At 37.9% G+C, this 16,179-nt stretch overlaps 1 protein-coding gene across 16 annotated transcripts in view; it reads left to right on the top strand.

Moving 5' to 3' along the window:
• FSD1L (fibronectin type III and SPRY domain containing 1 like) overlaps positions 1-16,179 on the top strand; it is a 102,798-nt gene that overhangs the window by 50,970 nt on the left and 35,649 nt on the right. For all 16 annotated transcript variants that reach the window (XM_024345806.3, XM_024345810.3, XM_054658919.2 and 13 more), the window contains 2 exons: positions 13,445-13,654; positions 15,665-15,763. In XM_024345806.3, the coding sequence (XP_024201574.1) occupies positions 13,445-13,654; positions 15,665-15,763 (309 nt within the window). The remainder of the gene's footprint in view (positions 1-13,444; positions 13,655-15,664; positions 15,764-16,179) is intronic.

The raw sequence follows: 16,179 nt of genomic DNA, 5'->3' as shown, positions 1-16,179 counted from the left end.
TTCTTAATCCTGAATTCTAGTTTGATTGCACTGTGGTCTGAGAGACAGTTTGTTATAATTTCTGATATTTTACATTTGCTGAGGAGAGCTTTACTTCCAAGTATGTGGTCAATTTTGGAAGAGGTGTGGTGTGGTGCTGAGAAGAATGTATATTCTGTTGATTTGGGGTGGAGAGTTCTGTAGATGTCTATTAGGTCCGCTTGGTGCAGAGCTGAGTTGAATTCCTGGGTATCCTTGTTAACTTTCTGTCTCGTTGATCTGTCTAATGTTGACAGTGGGATTTTAAAGTCTCCCATTATTATTGTGTGGGAGTCTAAGTCTCTTTGTAGGTCACTCAGGACTTGCTTTATGAATCTGGGTGCTCCTGTATTGGGTGCATATATATTTAGGCTAGTTAGCTCTTCTTGTTGAATTGATCCCTTTACCATTATGTAATGGCCTTCTTTGTCTCTTTTGATCTTTGTTGGTTTAAAGTCTGTTTTATCAGAAACTAGGATTGCAACCCCTGCCTTTTTTTTGTTTTCCATTTGCTTGGTAGATCTTCCTCCATCCTTTTATTTTGAGCCTATGTGTGTCTCTGCACATGAGATGGGTTTCCTGAATACAGCACACTGATGGGTCTTGACTCTTTATCCAATTTGCCAGTCTGTGTCTTTTAATTGGAGCATTTAGTCCATTTACATTTAAAGTTAATATTGTTATGTGTGAATTTGATCCTGTGATTATGATGTTAGCTGGTTATTTTGCTCGTTAGTTGATGCAGTTTCTTCCTAGCCTCGATGGTCTTTACAATTTGGCCTGATTTTGCAGTGGCTGGTACTGGTTTTTCCTTTCCATGTTTAGTGCTTCCTTCAGGAGCTCTTGTAGGGCAGGCCTGGTGGTGAGAAAATCTCTCAGCATTTGCTTGTCTGTAAAGGATTTTATTTCTCCTTCACTTATGAAGCTTAGTTTGGCTGGATATGAAATTCTGGGTTGAAAATTCTTTTCTTTAACAATGTTGAATATTGGCCCCCACTCTCTTCTGGTTTGTAGAGTTTCTGCCGAGAGATCCGCTGTTAGTCTGATGGGCTTCCCTTTGTGGGTAACCCGACCTTTCTCTCTGGCTGCCCTTAACATTTTTTCCTTCATTTCAACTTTGGTGAATCTGACAATTATGTGTCTTGGAGTTGCTCTTCTCGAGGAGTATCTTTGTGTCATTCTCTGTATTTCCTTAATCTGAATGTTGGCCTGCCTTGCTAGATTGGGGAAGTTCTCCTGGGTAATATCCTGCAGAGTGTTTTCCAACTTGGTTCCATTCTCCCCGTCCCTTTCAGGTACACCAATCAGACATAGATTTGGTCTTTTCACATAGTCCCATATTTCTTGGAGGCTTTGTTCGTTTCTTTTTATTCTTTTTTCTCTAAACTTCCCTTCTCGCTTCATTTCATTCATTTCATCTTCCATCACTGATACCCTTTTTTCCAGTTGATTGCATCGGCTCCTGAGGCTTCTGCATTCTTCACGTAGTTCTCGAGCCTTGGCTTTCAGCTCCATCAGCTCCTTTAAGCACTTCTCTGTATTGGTTATTCTAGTTATACATTCGTCTAAATTTTTTCAAAGTTTTCAACTTCTTTGCCTTTGGTTTGAATTTCCTCCTGTAGCTTGGAGTAGTTTGATCGTCTGAGGCCTTCTTCTCTCAACTCGTCAAAGTCATTCTCCATTCAGCTTTGCTCCATTTCTGGTGAGGAGCTGCGTTCCTTTGGAGGAGGAGAGGCGCTCTGGTTTTTAGAGTTTCCAGTTTTTCTGTTCTGTTTTTTCCCCATCTTTGTGGTTTTATCTACTTTTGGTCTTTGATGATGTTGATGTACAGATGGGTTTTTGGTGTGGATGTCCTTTCTGTTTGTTAGTTTTCCTTCTAACAGACAGGACCTCAGCTGCAGGTCTGTTGGAGTTTGCTAGAGGTCCACTCCAGACCCTGTTTGCCTGGGTACCAGCAGCGGTGGCTGCAGAACAGTGGATTTTCGTGAACCGCAAATGCTGCTGTCTTATCGTTCCTCTGGAAGTTTTGTCTCAGAGGAGTACTCGGCCGTGTGAGGTGTCAGTCTGCCCCTATGGAGGGGGTGCCTCCCAGTTAGGCTGCTTGGGGGTCAGGGGTCACGGACCCACTTGAGGAGGCTGTCTGCCCGTTCTCAGATCTCCAGCTGCATGCTGGGAGAACCACTGCTCTCTTCAAAGCTGTCAGACAGGGACATTGAAGTCTGCAGAGGTTACTGCTGTCTTTTTGTTCGTCTGTGCCCTGCCCCCAGAGGTGGAGCCTACAGAGGCAGGCAGGCCTCCTTGAGCTGTGGTGGGCTCCACCCAGTTCGAGCTTCCCGGCTGCTTTGTTGACCTAAGCAAGCCTGGGCAATGGCGGGTGCCCCTCCGCTAGCCTCGCTGCCACCTTGCTGTTTGATCTCAGACTGCTGTGCTAGCAATCAGTGAGACTCCGTGGGTGTAGGACCCTCGGAGCCAGGTGCGGGATATAATCTCCTGGTGCGCTGTTTTTTAAGGCCATCGGAAAAGTGCAGTATTGGGGTGGGAATGACCTGATTTTCCAGGTGCCGTCTGTCACCCCTTTCTTTGACTAGGATAGAGAACTCCCTGACCCCTTGCTCTTCCCGAGTGAGGCAATGCCTCGCCCTGCTTCGGCTCGCGCAGGGTGCGCTGCACCCACTGTCCTGCGCGCACTGTCTGGCACTGCCTAGTGAGATGAACCCGGTACCTCAGATGGAAATGCAGAAATCACCTGTCTTCTGCGTAGCTCACGCTGGGAGCTGTAGACCGGGGCTGTTCCTATTCGGCCATCTTGGCTCCAGCTCGGGTTGTTTCTTTTCTTATTGTTGAATATTAAGAGTTCTTTGGGCCGGGCGCGGTGGCTCACGCCTGTAACCCCAGCATTTTGGGAGCCCGAGGCGGGCAGATCACAAGGTCAGGAGATCGAGACCATCCTGGCTAACATGGTGAAACCTCCTCTGTACTAAAAATACAAAAATTAGCTGGGCGTAGTGATGGGCCCATGTAGTCCCAGCTCCTCGGGAGGCTGAGGCAGAATGGCATGAACCCGGGAGGCGGAGCTTGCAGTGAGCCGAGATTGCACCACTGCACTGCAGCCTGGCAGCAGAGTGAGACTCCATCTTAAAAAAAAAAAAAAAAAAAAGGAATTCTGTGTAGTCCTTATCAGATGTTTCTTTTGCAAATATTGTCTCCCTGTCTGGCTTTTTTTCCCCTTGACGATGTCTTTTACAGAGCAAGATTTTTAATTCTAATAATGTTTAGCCTATCTTACTGTTTCTTTCATGAAGCTTGCCTTTGGTTCCTTTGATCTATTTGTCTCTTCTTTCACCAGTACCACGTCTTGATGACTGTAGCTTTTTTTTTTTTTTTTTTTTTTTTTGTGACGGAATCTCGCTGTGTCGCCCAGGCTGGAGTGCAGTGGCACGATCTCTGCTCATTGCAAGCTCTGCCTCCCATAGTATGTCTGAGAGTTGACTAGTTTCAGCCTTCCAACTTTGATCTTCTTTTTCAATATTGTGTTGCCTTTATCTGGATCCTTTGCCTTTCCATATGAACTTTAGAGTCATCTTATTGATATCTACAAAATAGCTTACTGGGATTATGATTAGGATTGCATTCAATCTGTAGGTCAAATTGGGAAGAACTGACATCTTAAGAACATTGAGTATTTCTATCCATAAACATTGGAATGTCTCTACATTAATTTAGCTCTTTGATTTCTTTCATTAGAGTTTTGTAGTTTTCCTCATATAAACATGGAACATATTTTGTTAGATTTGTATCAAAAGATTTCATTTTGGGGGTGCTGATGTAAATGGTATTGTGTTTTAATTTCAAATTCCACTTGTTCATTTCTGGTATACAGGAAAGTGGTAGGCCTTGTATCCTGCAGCCTTGCCGCAATCACTTACTAGTTTCAGGATTTTTTTGTTGATTCTTTTGGATTTTCTACCTAGATGATCATGTTGTTTGTAACAAAGACAGTTTTATTTCTTTCTTCCCAACCTGAATACCTTGTATTGTCGTACTGCATTACCTAGGACTTCCAGTACTATGTTGGAAGCAGTAGAAAGAGGGGGATCCTTGCCTTGTTCCTGAACTTAGTGGAAACATTTTGAGTTTCTCTCCATTAAGTATGGTGTTAGCTGTAATTTTTTTTGTAGCTATTTCTTAACAAGTTGAGTTGAGGAAGTTCCTTTCTGTTCCTATTTCACTGAGAGTTTTTATTTTGAATGAGTGTTGGAATTTGTGAAATGCATTTTTTGGCATCTATTTTTATGATTGTGAGATTTTTCTTTTTAAGCCTGTTGATGTGATGGGTTACATTGATTTTTCAAATGTCGAACCAGCCTGCATACTTGGAATAAATACCAGTTGGTCAAGGGTATAATTCTTTTTGTTAATTGTTGGATTTGATTTGCTAATATTTTGTTGAGGATTTTTCACATCTAATTTATGAGACATACTGGTTTGTAGTTTTCTTTTGGAGTAATATCTTTGTCAGTTTTGGTATTAGGGTAATGCTGGCCTCATAGAATGAGTTAGGAAGTATTCTCTCTACTTTTCTCTTCTGCAAGAGATTGTAGAGAGTTAGTGTACTTTTGTCCTGAAAAGTATGGTAGAATTCACCAGTGAACACTTTTGTGCCTGGTGCTTTCTGTTTTGGAAAGTTATTAATATCGATTCAATTTTTAAAATAGATAGAGGCCTATTCAGATTGTCTGTTTTCCTTGTGGGTTTTGGCAGATTGTGTCTGTCATAGAATTGGTCCTTTTGGGTTATCAAATTTGTGGACATAGAGTTATTCACAGAATTCCTTGATTAGCTTTTTAATGTCCATGGGATCTGTGTTGATGCCCCCTCTTTCATTTTTGATACTAGTTATTTGTGTCCTCTTTCTTTTCTTAGTCTGGCCAGAGGTTTATTGATTCCATTGATCTGTCAAAGAACCAGGTTTTGCTTTCAGGATTTTTTTCCATTGATTTCCCTCTTTTCAGTTTCATTGATTTCTGTTCTTGTTTTTTGTTTGTTTGTTTTTAGAGATAGAGTCTTGCTCAGTTGCCCAGTCTGGAATGTAGTTATATAATCATAGCTCACTGTAGCCTTGAATTCCTGGGCTCAAGGGATCTTCCTGCCACAGCCTTCTCAGTAGTTAGGACTACAGGCATGTGCTACCATGCCCAGCTAATTTAAATCTTTTTTTGTAGAGATGGGGTCTTACTGTGTTGCCTAGACTGGTCTCAAACCCCTGGCCTCAAGTGATCTTCCCACCTCAGCCTTCTAAAGCACTGGGACTACAGGTGTGACTACCACACCCAACCTGATTTTTGTTCTAATTTTCATTATTTCTTTTCTGCTTGCTTTGGCTTTATTATTATTATTATTGTTTTTAGTTTACCAAGGCGAAAGCTTAAATTACTGGTTTTAGATCTTCTTTTGTAATATAATCATTTGTCAGTGGTGGGGATACATTCTAAGAAATGTGATGTTTGGCAATTTTGTCATTGTGCAAACATCATAGAGTGTATTTACACAAACCAAGATGGTATAGTCTCCTACACATCTAGGCTATATTATATAGCAGATTGCTCCTAGGCTACAAACCTGTACAGCATGTTACTGTACTGAATACTGTAAGCAGTTGTAACACAATGATAATAATTTGTGTATCTAAACATATCTAAACTTAGAAAAAAATACAGTCAAAATATGGTATTGTAATTTTATGGGACCACTTTTGTATATGTGGTCTGTCATTGACCAAAATGTTGTTATATGGCTTATGGCTCATGACCATATGTGCATTCAGTGTTATAATTTCCCTCTAAGCACTATTTTCATTGCATTCAACAAATTTTGATAAGTTGTGTTTTCATTTTCATTTAGTTCAAAATATTTTAAAATTTCTCTTGAGATTTATTCTTTGACTATGTGTTGTTTAGAAGTGTGGTTTTTATATTTTTAGTAGAGATGGGGTTTCGCCATGTTGGCCAAGCTGGTCTTGAACTCCTCATCTCAAGTGATCCGCCCCCCTCCCAAAGTGCAAAGATTACAGGCATGAGCCACCGCGCCCATGCTAGAAGTGGGTTGTTTAATCTCAAAGTATTTTGGGACTTTGCAACTATATATCTTTTTCTGTTAAGTGATTTCTAATTTAATCATTGCATGATTTCTATGCTTTTGAATTTGTTAATGTGTGTTTTACAGCCCAGAATGTAGTCTTTGTCTTGGCAAATGTTCTATAGGAGCTTGAGAAGAATGTATATTCTGCCATTGTTGGATGAAGTAGTCTGTAGATATCAATTATATGCAGTTGATTGATGGAGTTGTTGAGTTCAACCATGTACTTAGTGATTTTCTGCCTCTCTCCCATCACTTGTATCATTGTTGTCATTTATTTCACTTATGCAGCAGTATGTGTAAGCACAGATACACCACACACATTCAAATAAATAGTTGCCCTTATTGTTTTGAATTAACTGTTACTGGTTAGATCAGTCAAGAATAAGAAAAATAAGTTTTTATTTTACCTTCACTTATCCTTCTCCATTGCTCTTTGTTTCTTTGTCTTTAAAGAACTTTTTAAAAACATTTCTTACATAGCATGTCTATTGGCAACAGATTTCCTCAATTTCTATTTGTCTGAGAGAGTTTTTATTTCTCCTTCACTACTGAAGGATAATTTCAAGGTATACAGAATTGCTCCTCTATAGGTAAGGTCCCCTCCTCTGCCCCCACCTGGCTTCTTTCAAGTGTTTTCCTTGTCTTTGATTTTCTGTGGTCTGAATATATGCCTGGATACGGTTTTTGTTTATGTGTGTATGGCAGGGAGCATTTATTTTGGTTGATGTTCCCTGAGCATCCTAGATCTGTAGTTTGGTGTCTGACATTAATTTGGGATTTTCTCAGTCATTATTGTTTCAAATATATCTTCTGTTCCTTTCTGTCTTCTTCTTCTGTAATTTCCATTATACATATTTACTCCTTTTGTACTTCCACAGTAAATTTTGGATATTCTGTTCTGTGGGGTTTCTTCCAATCTTTTTTGTCTTTGCTGTTTCATCTTGCAGGTTTCTATTGAGAGATCCTCAAACTCAAAAGATTCTTTCCAGTCAGCTATTAAGTCCATTAAATTATTCTTAATTTATGGTACAGTGCTTTTTATCTTTAGCCTTTCTTTGCGGTTTTTTCTTAGAATTTCTAGCTCTCCACTTGTATTGCCCATCTGTTCTTTTATGCTGTCTACTTTCTCCATTTTATGCTCTCTGCTTTCTCCATGAGAGCCCTCAGAATATTATAGCTGTTTTCAATTATTGGTCTGATAATTCCAGCATTTCTGCCATATCTGAGTCTTGTAATTTTTTCTTGATGACCAGACATGTATTGGGTTAAAGAAACTGATGTAAACTGGCCTTTATTAATGTGGTAGTAAGGTGTGTGGGAGGGGCAGCATTCTGTAGCACCATAATTAGGTCTCAGTCTTTTGGTGAGCCTGTGATTTCCCTTTGCCCACATGGAGTAGCTGATTGGAGTTGGATATTTCCTTTTCCCCAGGTCACTTAGGCTCTGTTAAAACCCCAACAGATTAGACTATGATTAAATAGTTTCTCTTAAGGGAACAGAAACTCTGATGTATTTCAAAATACTTCCTTTTCTCCTCCCCCTGCTGTGGAAGCATAAGGGGATTTTTCTCTGTTAGTTATTCATGGTGAGAACCTGGTAAGCTCCTGGAGGTAAAACTCACAAATGTGTGGGGACACTCCTATGACTGGGTCTCCTTGGAGCTGGACTCTCAGACATTCTGCTGTATTCCTTAAGTAAGTACAATTTCAATTAAAATTTAAATAAAAATTTTGCCAAGGGATTATAATCTCAAGCATTTTGAGATAGTTTATTTCCCTTTCATTTCCAAATGGAGTAGTTTTATGGAGAAAACTCAGCTTAATAATATCAGAAAGGCTTTTCTAATAGCCACAACTGACTAACTATGACAAGATCAATTTTAGGAAATAGTAACTCTTCCCATCACTAAAATAATTCGGTAAGAAGCTTGACAATAACTTGAAGCCAGTGTTGTAAAGGGAATCCATTCATCAGAAGACATTGACCAGTGCTTCTCAAACTTTAAAGTGCATGCAAATCAACTGCAGATTCTGATTCAAGAGTCTTAGTGTTGGACTTGAGGTAACTTAGGCTTATTTTTGCACACATTCAAGGTGAGAAGCACTGCCTTATTTATAAAAGCTCAGCAATATAACACAATAAAATTGTTTTATGCACGATTTTTTTTTGCTATCATAGGATCCCTCCAGAGTATGGTAGTTATATGATAGTTATAGCAGTCTGTGGTAGTATATGAGTCCTCTTCTTTTCTATTTGAAATTTTTGAAGTTTTTTTCAGATTGTGTCCTCTTGCTCTGGCTTTCATGAATTCTTTAAGGTGACACTGTTGCTTATTTCTAAAGTTCCCATCGTTTACAGTTTTTTATTGTTTGAGACAGGGTATTTCTCTATCACCCAGGCTGGAGTGCAGTGGCATCATCATAGTTCACTGTAGCCTCTAACTCCTGGCTCAAGCGGTCTTTCTGCATCAGCCTCCTGAGTTGCTAGGACTACAGGTGCATGCCACCACACCCAGCTAATTTTTAATTTTTTTTTTTTTTTTTGTAGAGATAGAGGTCTCACTGTGTTTCTCAGGCTGGTCTCAAACTCCTGGCCTCAAGCCATCCTCTAGCCATAGTCTCCCAAAGTGCTGGGATTATAGGTGTGAACCACTGCACCCAGCCATCATTTCCACGTTTACATCTGTGTTCTTCTTATTGGTCATACTTAGGTCCAAAAAAGTTAGTTTACCAAACACAGACTGTACTTTCCAGGTTATTAAATTATCAATAAGACAAATTCAGAACTTTTCAGAGATTCTGCCTTTAGGTTCCTTTAGTTTTCCAGGTCAGTTAGGTTCCTATCATTCATCCCTTTGTGTTAGTTTTGTAGATCACTCATTTCCACCTGGCCAGATAGTTTAACTTTCATGTATATTTTTTTCTTTTTATCATTATTCAGATATCTTTCTGCATGTTACTGCTCTTCGATTTTATATATTTTTATATACTAACATATATGGCCTTAGCTTAGAGTGCCTTTCTTTAAGAATGGTAAAGGCTGTTGTCTCTAAGTCAAACTGCTTATGTTTAAATCCTGTTTCTTCTTTAATTGTCTAGCTGTGCAATCTTGAGCAAGTTACTTTGACATCTTTGAGCCCCTAATAAAGATAATGATAATATAAAGTTTATGGTATTGTAATGGTAAGGATTAATATGGAAAGCACTCAGTAAATGATAGCTATTGTTGTTACTACCATTATTCATTTTTACTTTTCTGTTTAACTTAGGAAGAAAACTTTGATTGTTGCCTTTGAAATTGTATATTTTACTTTGTATTTATCTTAGGTTCACTTTTTTACTCATACTTGGAGAATTTACGTGTTGATTTATAGCAGTTGAGGCTTTAACTGTTTTCTATCCCCTTCTCAGTTTTCTCATGTGAATGACTAATACCAATGATAACATTTTTTCCCCATAATGTTTTCTGTTGTAAGTAGAACTTTTCTCCCCTAAAATCCAGTGTATATCACTTCTACATTCTGACAGAGAGTGCACATACACATAGATATTACTACTACTTTGATAAAAAAAAAATGATTTAAAACGCAGTCTTCTCAACCTTACTTCTTCCCTTCTTTTGGGCTTTCAACGATGGCTTAACAGACCAAGACCATGCTTATTGTACAGTCAAATAGATTGCATGAACAGTTAGGATTTCCCTTTTTGGCAAAATGAGGTATGATTAAAAAAAAAAAAGAAACCTTTTTCTGGAGGAGTTTCGTCCAGAAGGAAAACTGTAATAAGATTTTTTTTTTTTTTTTTTTTGAGACAAGGTCTTGCTGTGTCGCCCAGGCTGGAGTACAGTGGCACAACCACTGCAGCCTCAACCTCCTGGGCTTAAGCAACCCTCCTGCCTCAGCCTCCTGAGTAGCTGGGACCACACAGGCATGCACCGCCATACCCAACTAAATTTTTCTGATTTTTTTGTCAAAGTGAGATGGGGTCTCACTTTGTTGCCCAGGGTGGTCTCAAACTCCTGGGCTCAAGTGATCCTCCTGCCTCAGCTTCTTAAAGTACTAGGATTACAGGCATGAGCCACTATGCCCAGCAGAAAAATGTAATAGGTTTTAAAAATTCATGAAGGATGCATTTAAATCTCTAATTTTTAATATTCTGTAGCATAAAAATTTTCTATAAGATGGAATCAAATTAACTTATAAAATGAAGAAATATGTATTAATTCCATAAATGCCACTATAATGTATCCTATAGTACATTATATGTAGTAATATTAGTTATGGACATACCTGAGTCTTAACAGTGGAAATGACGATGATCAATGACAATTACAAAGTCATTATCTACTCTTAGCCATTTCTTATGCATTGAAATTTTGACTTTATATCCTTTCTCCTTTCTGGAGCTAAGAAAATAAGTCTGGCAATGCTGATGCCACTTACCTTTTACATTCAGGTGCAGAGAAAACATTTAGTAAATTCTTCAACTAATTTCTACACTATTGCTAGTTCATCACTGTTGCTTTATGGAAGTATGTAGGTAGATGTGTGGATTGCTTTCCTTCCAAAGACTTCTGCCTTGCCTAAGTAATATTTATATGTTATAAGTACACTATCTTTCATCTTCCCCTGAATTTGTATGCCGTATTTGATGAATTGTTTTCTTACTTCTATATAGAATCTAGAGTGAACTTCCCACGTTAGCTCCAAGTCAACCTAAATTTGACATACCACTCTTAAATTATCTAAATATATTTGTCCCTCCCACGTGTCACCACTTTCTTATTTTTTTTTCTTTTTAACCTCAGTTTCCATTTTGTCACTTGACTTTCTTTTGGGGACCATTATTCACAAGAAAGAAGAATCTGCCTGCCAGTGCAGTCTTACTAGAATGGCAGCTGAATTGAGATGTAGATAGCAGGGTGCTAACTAGTCCTACTCACCAATTAAGTGACTTTTTTTATACCAACCTCTCAGGACTTTCAGTTGCAGATTTATGACTCAGCAAAATTTTCACATTGCTACAGGCCATAGGCCTTTACATTTCCTTACATGTAGGCATAGCAGAGCATATTAAATTCATGAATGCCTATAGTCTCTTTATTCTCTTGGCAGTGAATAGTCTACAATTCTGTTTCAGTAGTAGACACTACCAAATATGTATTATAAGGACAGAAATCCTACAAGACAGATGAAGGAAACTCATGGTTATGACAAATAATAAATGCTTTTTTGGTTGTCAGTTGTCTTACTAATAAGTTATATCCAATTCTAAGTATTTATTGTACAATTACACATGTAGAGTTTAACTTTGGGAAGACTCTAGTTAGTGGAAATGGATCATCCTTTCTAAGTCAAATTTTTCCATCTTGGTGTTATTTTACTGGGTTTATTATTTGTTAGCTCTCATGTTGCTTTGCATCTCAACTTTAATATGTAATTCTTTTGTTGTTGTGGTTTTGAAAAAAATTAGCAAGAGTCATCTCTCAGTATTTGTGGGGGACTGGTTCTAGCACCTTCGTTGAATTACCAAAATCCACAGATGCTCAAGTCCCTAAAAAATGGTTATTTGCATATAACCTATGCACATCCTCCCATATACTTTAAGTCATCTCTAGATTACTTATAATACCTAATACAATGTAACCACTATGTCAATAGTTGTTATACTGTAGTTTTAAACTTTTTTATTGTTGTATTGTTATTTTTATTTTTTCCGAATATTTTTTGATCCAAGGCTGATTGAATCCGTGGATACAGAGGGCCAACTTTGCTTTGTTTTTTAGAACAGGGTTATATTTGTGGAGAATTGAGCATGATAGTACAGAAAGTTACCATAAACCCACTACCTCCTCCATATACAATTTCCCCTGTTATTACTATTCTGCATTAGTGGGGTACATTTGATATAATTGATGAATCAACAGTGATACATTATTAGCTAAAGTTCATATTTTATATTAGCATTTACTCTTTGAATTAAACAGTTCTGTGGGTTCTGATAAATGTATAGTGTCTTATATCTACCATTATATTACCATATAGAATAATTTCACTGCCCTAAAATTCCTTTCTGTTCCACTTATTCATCTCTTATATCCTGCAACCCTTCTGTGATCACTTGTTAGTTCCAGGAATTTTATTCTTTGTTTTTTGTTGTTGTTGTTGTTTTGTTCTTTTTGAGACGGAGTCTCGCTCTGTTGCCCAGGCTGGAGTGTAGTGGCACGATCTCGGCTCACTGCAATCTCTGCCTCCTGGGTTCAAGCAATTCTTCTGCCTCAGCCTCATGAGTAGCTGGGATTACTGGCGCATGCCACCACACCTGGCTAATTTTTGTGTTTTTAGTAGAGACGGGGTTTCACTATGTTGGTCAGGCTGGTCTCGAACTCCTGACCTCGTGATCTGCCTGCCTTGGCCTCCCAAAGTGCTGGGATTACAGGTGTGAGCCACTGCGCCTGGCCTGTTTTTTGAATTTTCTACGTAGGCAGTAATGTCATCCACAAAGAGTTTTATTTTTTACTTTATAATTGGTATTTTTCTTGTTTCATTGATATCATTATATAATTTTTCTGCAATTGATGTGACAGAATACATTAATTGATTTCAAATGTTTAACTAGCCTTGCATACCAGGAATAAATCTTTTGAATTCTTTTCTTTAGCAGTAAAATGTTTAAATCTGGTACCTGCTGGACTGCATAGTTTCACCCAGTTCAGACAAGTCCGTATCACTGGAGGACCATGTTCTACATTTGTTATGTCAGTGGATCATGTGTTAATGTTAAAAAGCTATGAACTATGTCTTTCATGGAAAAGAAATTAATGTTCATACATTTTAAATGTGGCTCATTTACTTCAGTTTATTTTAATGAACTGTAGAACTCTTGGGAGAAACATTTAAAAATCCTTAAGTATTTTGCAGGGTTGGGAAACAAGATTTTAAAATACATTCAAGAGGGAAAATTATTTCAGTCATTATATTCAAAGCAATTTATTCTATTTGTTAATATTGATTTAATTTATATTCTACAGCTATTTGAAATATCAGATTAAAAATATAATGTGTTCAGAAGTAGCAAGTTATTCTCGATTCCTTATCCTTAGTGTGTGTACTTTGAAAATAGTTATTTTACATTTATGGGCTTTCCTTTTGCTTAATCTGATCTACTTTTGAACAGTTTAAAAGCATAATGAAAAAGCAGTTTGAATGATATAAATGTGATATCAATATTTGATTAGTGTTGTAATAAATGAGGAATGAATGAGTCTTTTTTTTTTTTCTTCTTTGCAGTCCCCAAAGCTCCAGAGATAGATCCAGTAGAGTGTTTGGTGGCAGATAACTCTGTAACAGTGGCTTGGAGAATGCCAGAAGAAGATAATAAGATTGACCATTTTATACTGGAACATAGGAAGACTAATTTTGATGGACTTCCACGTGTAAAGGATGAGCGATGCTGGGAGATAATTGATAATATTAAGGGTACTGAATATACACTATCAGGTAATATGACTGCATTTTAGGATTCTCATTCTCAGAAGATAAATGTATTGTTGAAAAATATTTTGAGTTACTTTAAAGGATAAAGTTTTTAAGTTTCTTTAGTCACACTGAGTTTTTAGATACTCAGTATGGAAGTGATTTTCTCTTGAAACATCAAGGAAACCCTTTTTTTTTTTTTAAGACAGGATCTTGTTCTATTATCTCCCAGGCTGGAGTGCAGTGGCGGGACCTTGGCCCACTGCAACCTCCGCCTCCTGGGTTCAAGTAATTCTCCCACCTCAGCTTCCTGAGAAGCTGGGACTATAGGCACGCGCCACCACACTTAGCTAATTTTTGTATTTGTTGGTAGAGACAGGGTTTCACTATGTTGACCAGGCTGGAAACCTTTGTCTTTATTACTTTTGGACATTTGTAACATAGTGAAACAGAATATATGTAAAATATATATGAAGGGATATTCTGAAAATAGTATTTCAGAATAACATTTAATTTTTACCTTGGTTTTCTGACTCTTAAAAAGCTGTTGGTTTTTTAGATGTTCTCAGTACCCATTTCAATGATAATGTAAATACTGTAGCTTTTACTGTTTTAAGATTACCTTCATGTTAATAATTAAAGAAGACCTGTGACTTGGTATAATAATAGAAATTTGTGTTGACCTTTTGAAAGCCTTTATAAGAATGTCTCAATATATAGTGGACTTTGGATATTTGAAATGGCAAAATATTGCCTGAGTTGTCCAATGCTTATTACGCATGAGGAGTAATATTAGGAGCACCATTATTGAGCAGTTACCATTTATCAGGAGATGGGCTCAAGTGTATTACATATAGTACATCTCATTTAATCAGCATAATACATCTCATTTATCTTTACAACAATTATGAAGTTGGCTTTATTATTTCTGTTCTACAGCTAGAAAACTGAGGCTCAGTCAAGTTGTTGACGGTCCCATAGCTAGTAATTTCGAAACTGAGATTTAGTAATCCAGACTGTACTTCAAAATGTTTGTTAGTAATCTCTGCTTTACTTCCTCTTTAAATTCATTTTCACATAAAAAACGTTTCATAAATATAAAAATTATTTAGGGTGTTCACTTTAAATTGAATATGTTATTGTAAATTGTACCATCTCTCTCTGAGTGAAATACTACTTTTAATGAGGCCTGAAAGGGTACTTTTTAATCACTGGGTTAAAATAACAGTTGATAAACTATATGTGTTTCTTTTGAATAAAATAATAATTAAATCATGATTCCTCTTATTTTGAGCATATCACTCTTTTTTTTTTTTTTTTTTTTGAGACAGAGTTTCACTCTTGTTGTCCAGGCTGGAGTGCAATTGCACGATATCGGCTCACGGCAACCTCTGCCTCCCAGGTCCAAGTGATTCTCCTGTCTCAGCCTCTTGAGTAGCCACGCCAGGCTAATTTTGTATTTTTAGTAGAGACGGGGTTTCTCCATGTTGGTCAGGCAGGTCTCAAACTCCTGACCTCAGGTTCGGGAGTTGGCCTCCCAAAGTGCTGGGATTACAGGCGTGAGCCACTGCACCCGACCACATATCACTCTTTTTTTTTTTTTTTTTTTTTGAGACAGAGTCCTGCTCTGTCGCCCAGACTGGTGTGCAGTGGCGCGATCTCAGCTAACTGCAAGCTCTGCCTCCCGGGTTCACTCCATTCTCCTGCCTCAGCCTCCCGAGTAGCTGGGACTTACAGGCGCCTGCCACCACGCCTGGCTAATTTTTTGTATTTTTAGTACAGACCGGGTTTCACCGTGTTAGTCAGGGTGGTCTGTATCTCCTGACTTTGTGATCCGCCCACCTGGGCCTTCCAAAGTGCTGGGATTACAGGCGTGAGCCACTGCGCCTGGCCCACATACCACTCTTTTTAACAAATTCATACTCTTCCTGAATACAGAGACATGGTTCTTAATGCCTGAAGGTTCATACTCTTACTTTTTGGAATAGAATCCTTTACTGTACATGTCTGAAAACCATGTTTTCGTTTTTTCAGGCTTAAAATTTGATTCAAAGTATATGAATTTCAGAGTGCGAGCTTGTAACAAGGCTGTGGCTGGAGAGTATTCTGATCCAGTGACTCTAGAGACCAAAGGTGAGATCAGTGGCTCTTTATATAGCATAAAACAAAGCTTAACATCTGAAGTTATTCATAACTTTGTAACGGAAGCACTTCATGTGATGTTGAGTTACTTCTCTACTTCTCCTAGCCTAGCTTTCTCAACAGTAAGAATTTTAAGGGAAAATAGGACTACAGTAGTGGTTTTCATTGGGTTTTCTTATATGATTTTATTTATACAGATAAAATAGACTGAGATGATGGTATTGTATTCTCTGGGAGATGCTTAATTTGTAAATTTCAATCTTGTTATAAATAGGTAAGTATCACTGAGATTTGCCCAGAGTTTTCCCATAGAATGGATTATGAATCAATATTGGGGAAGTATCTGTTTAGTTCAGGTCCTCTCTGTTTTCCTGTATCTTATTGCAACAGTTAACGTTTATATAGTT

This window comes from Pan troglodytes, chromosome 11 (genome assembly GCF_028858775.2).
Source record: "Pan troglodytes isolate AG18354 chromosome 11, NHGRI_mPanTro3-v2.0_pri, whole genome shotgun sequence".
NCBI lineage: Eukaryota > Metazoa > Chordata > Mammalia > Primates > Hominidae > Pan > Pan troglodytes.
Note: the sequence above shows the minus strand (reverse complement) of the source record. Positions and strands in the feature narration are given on the sequence as shown.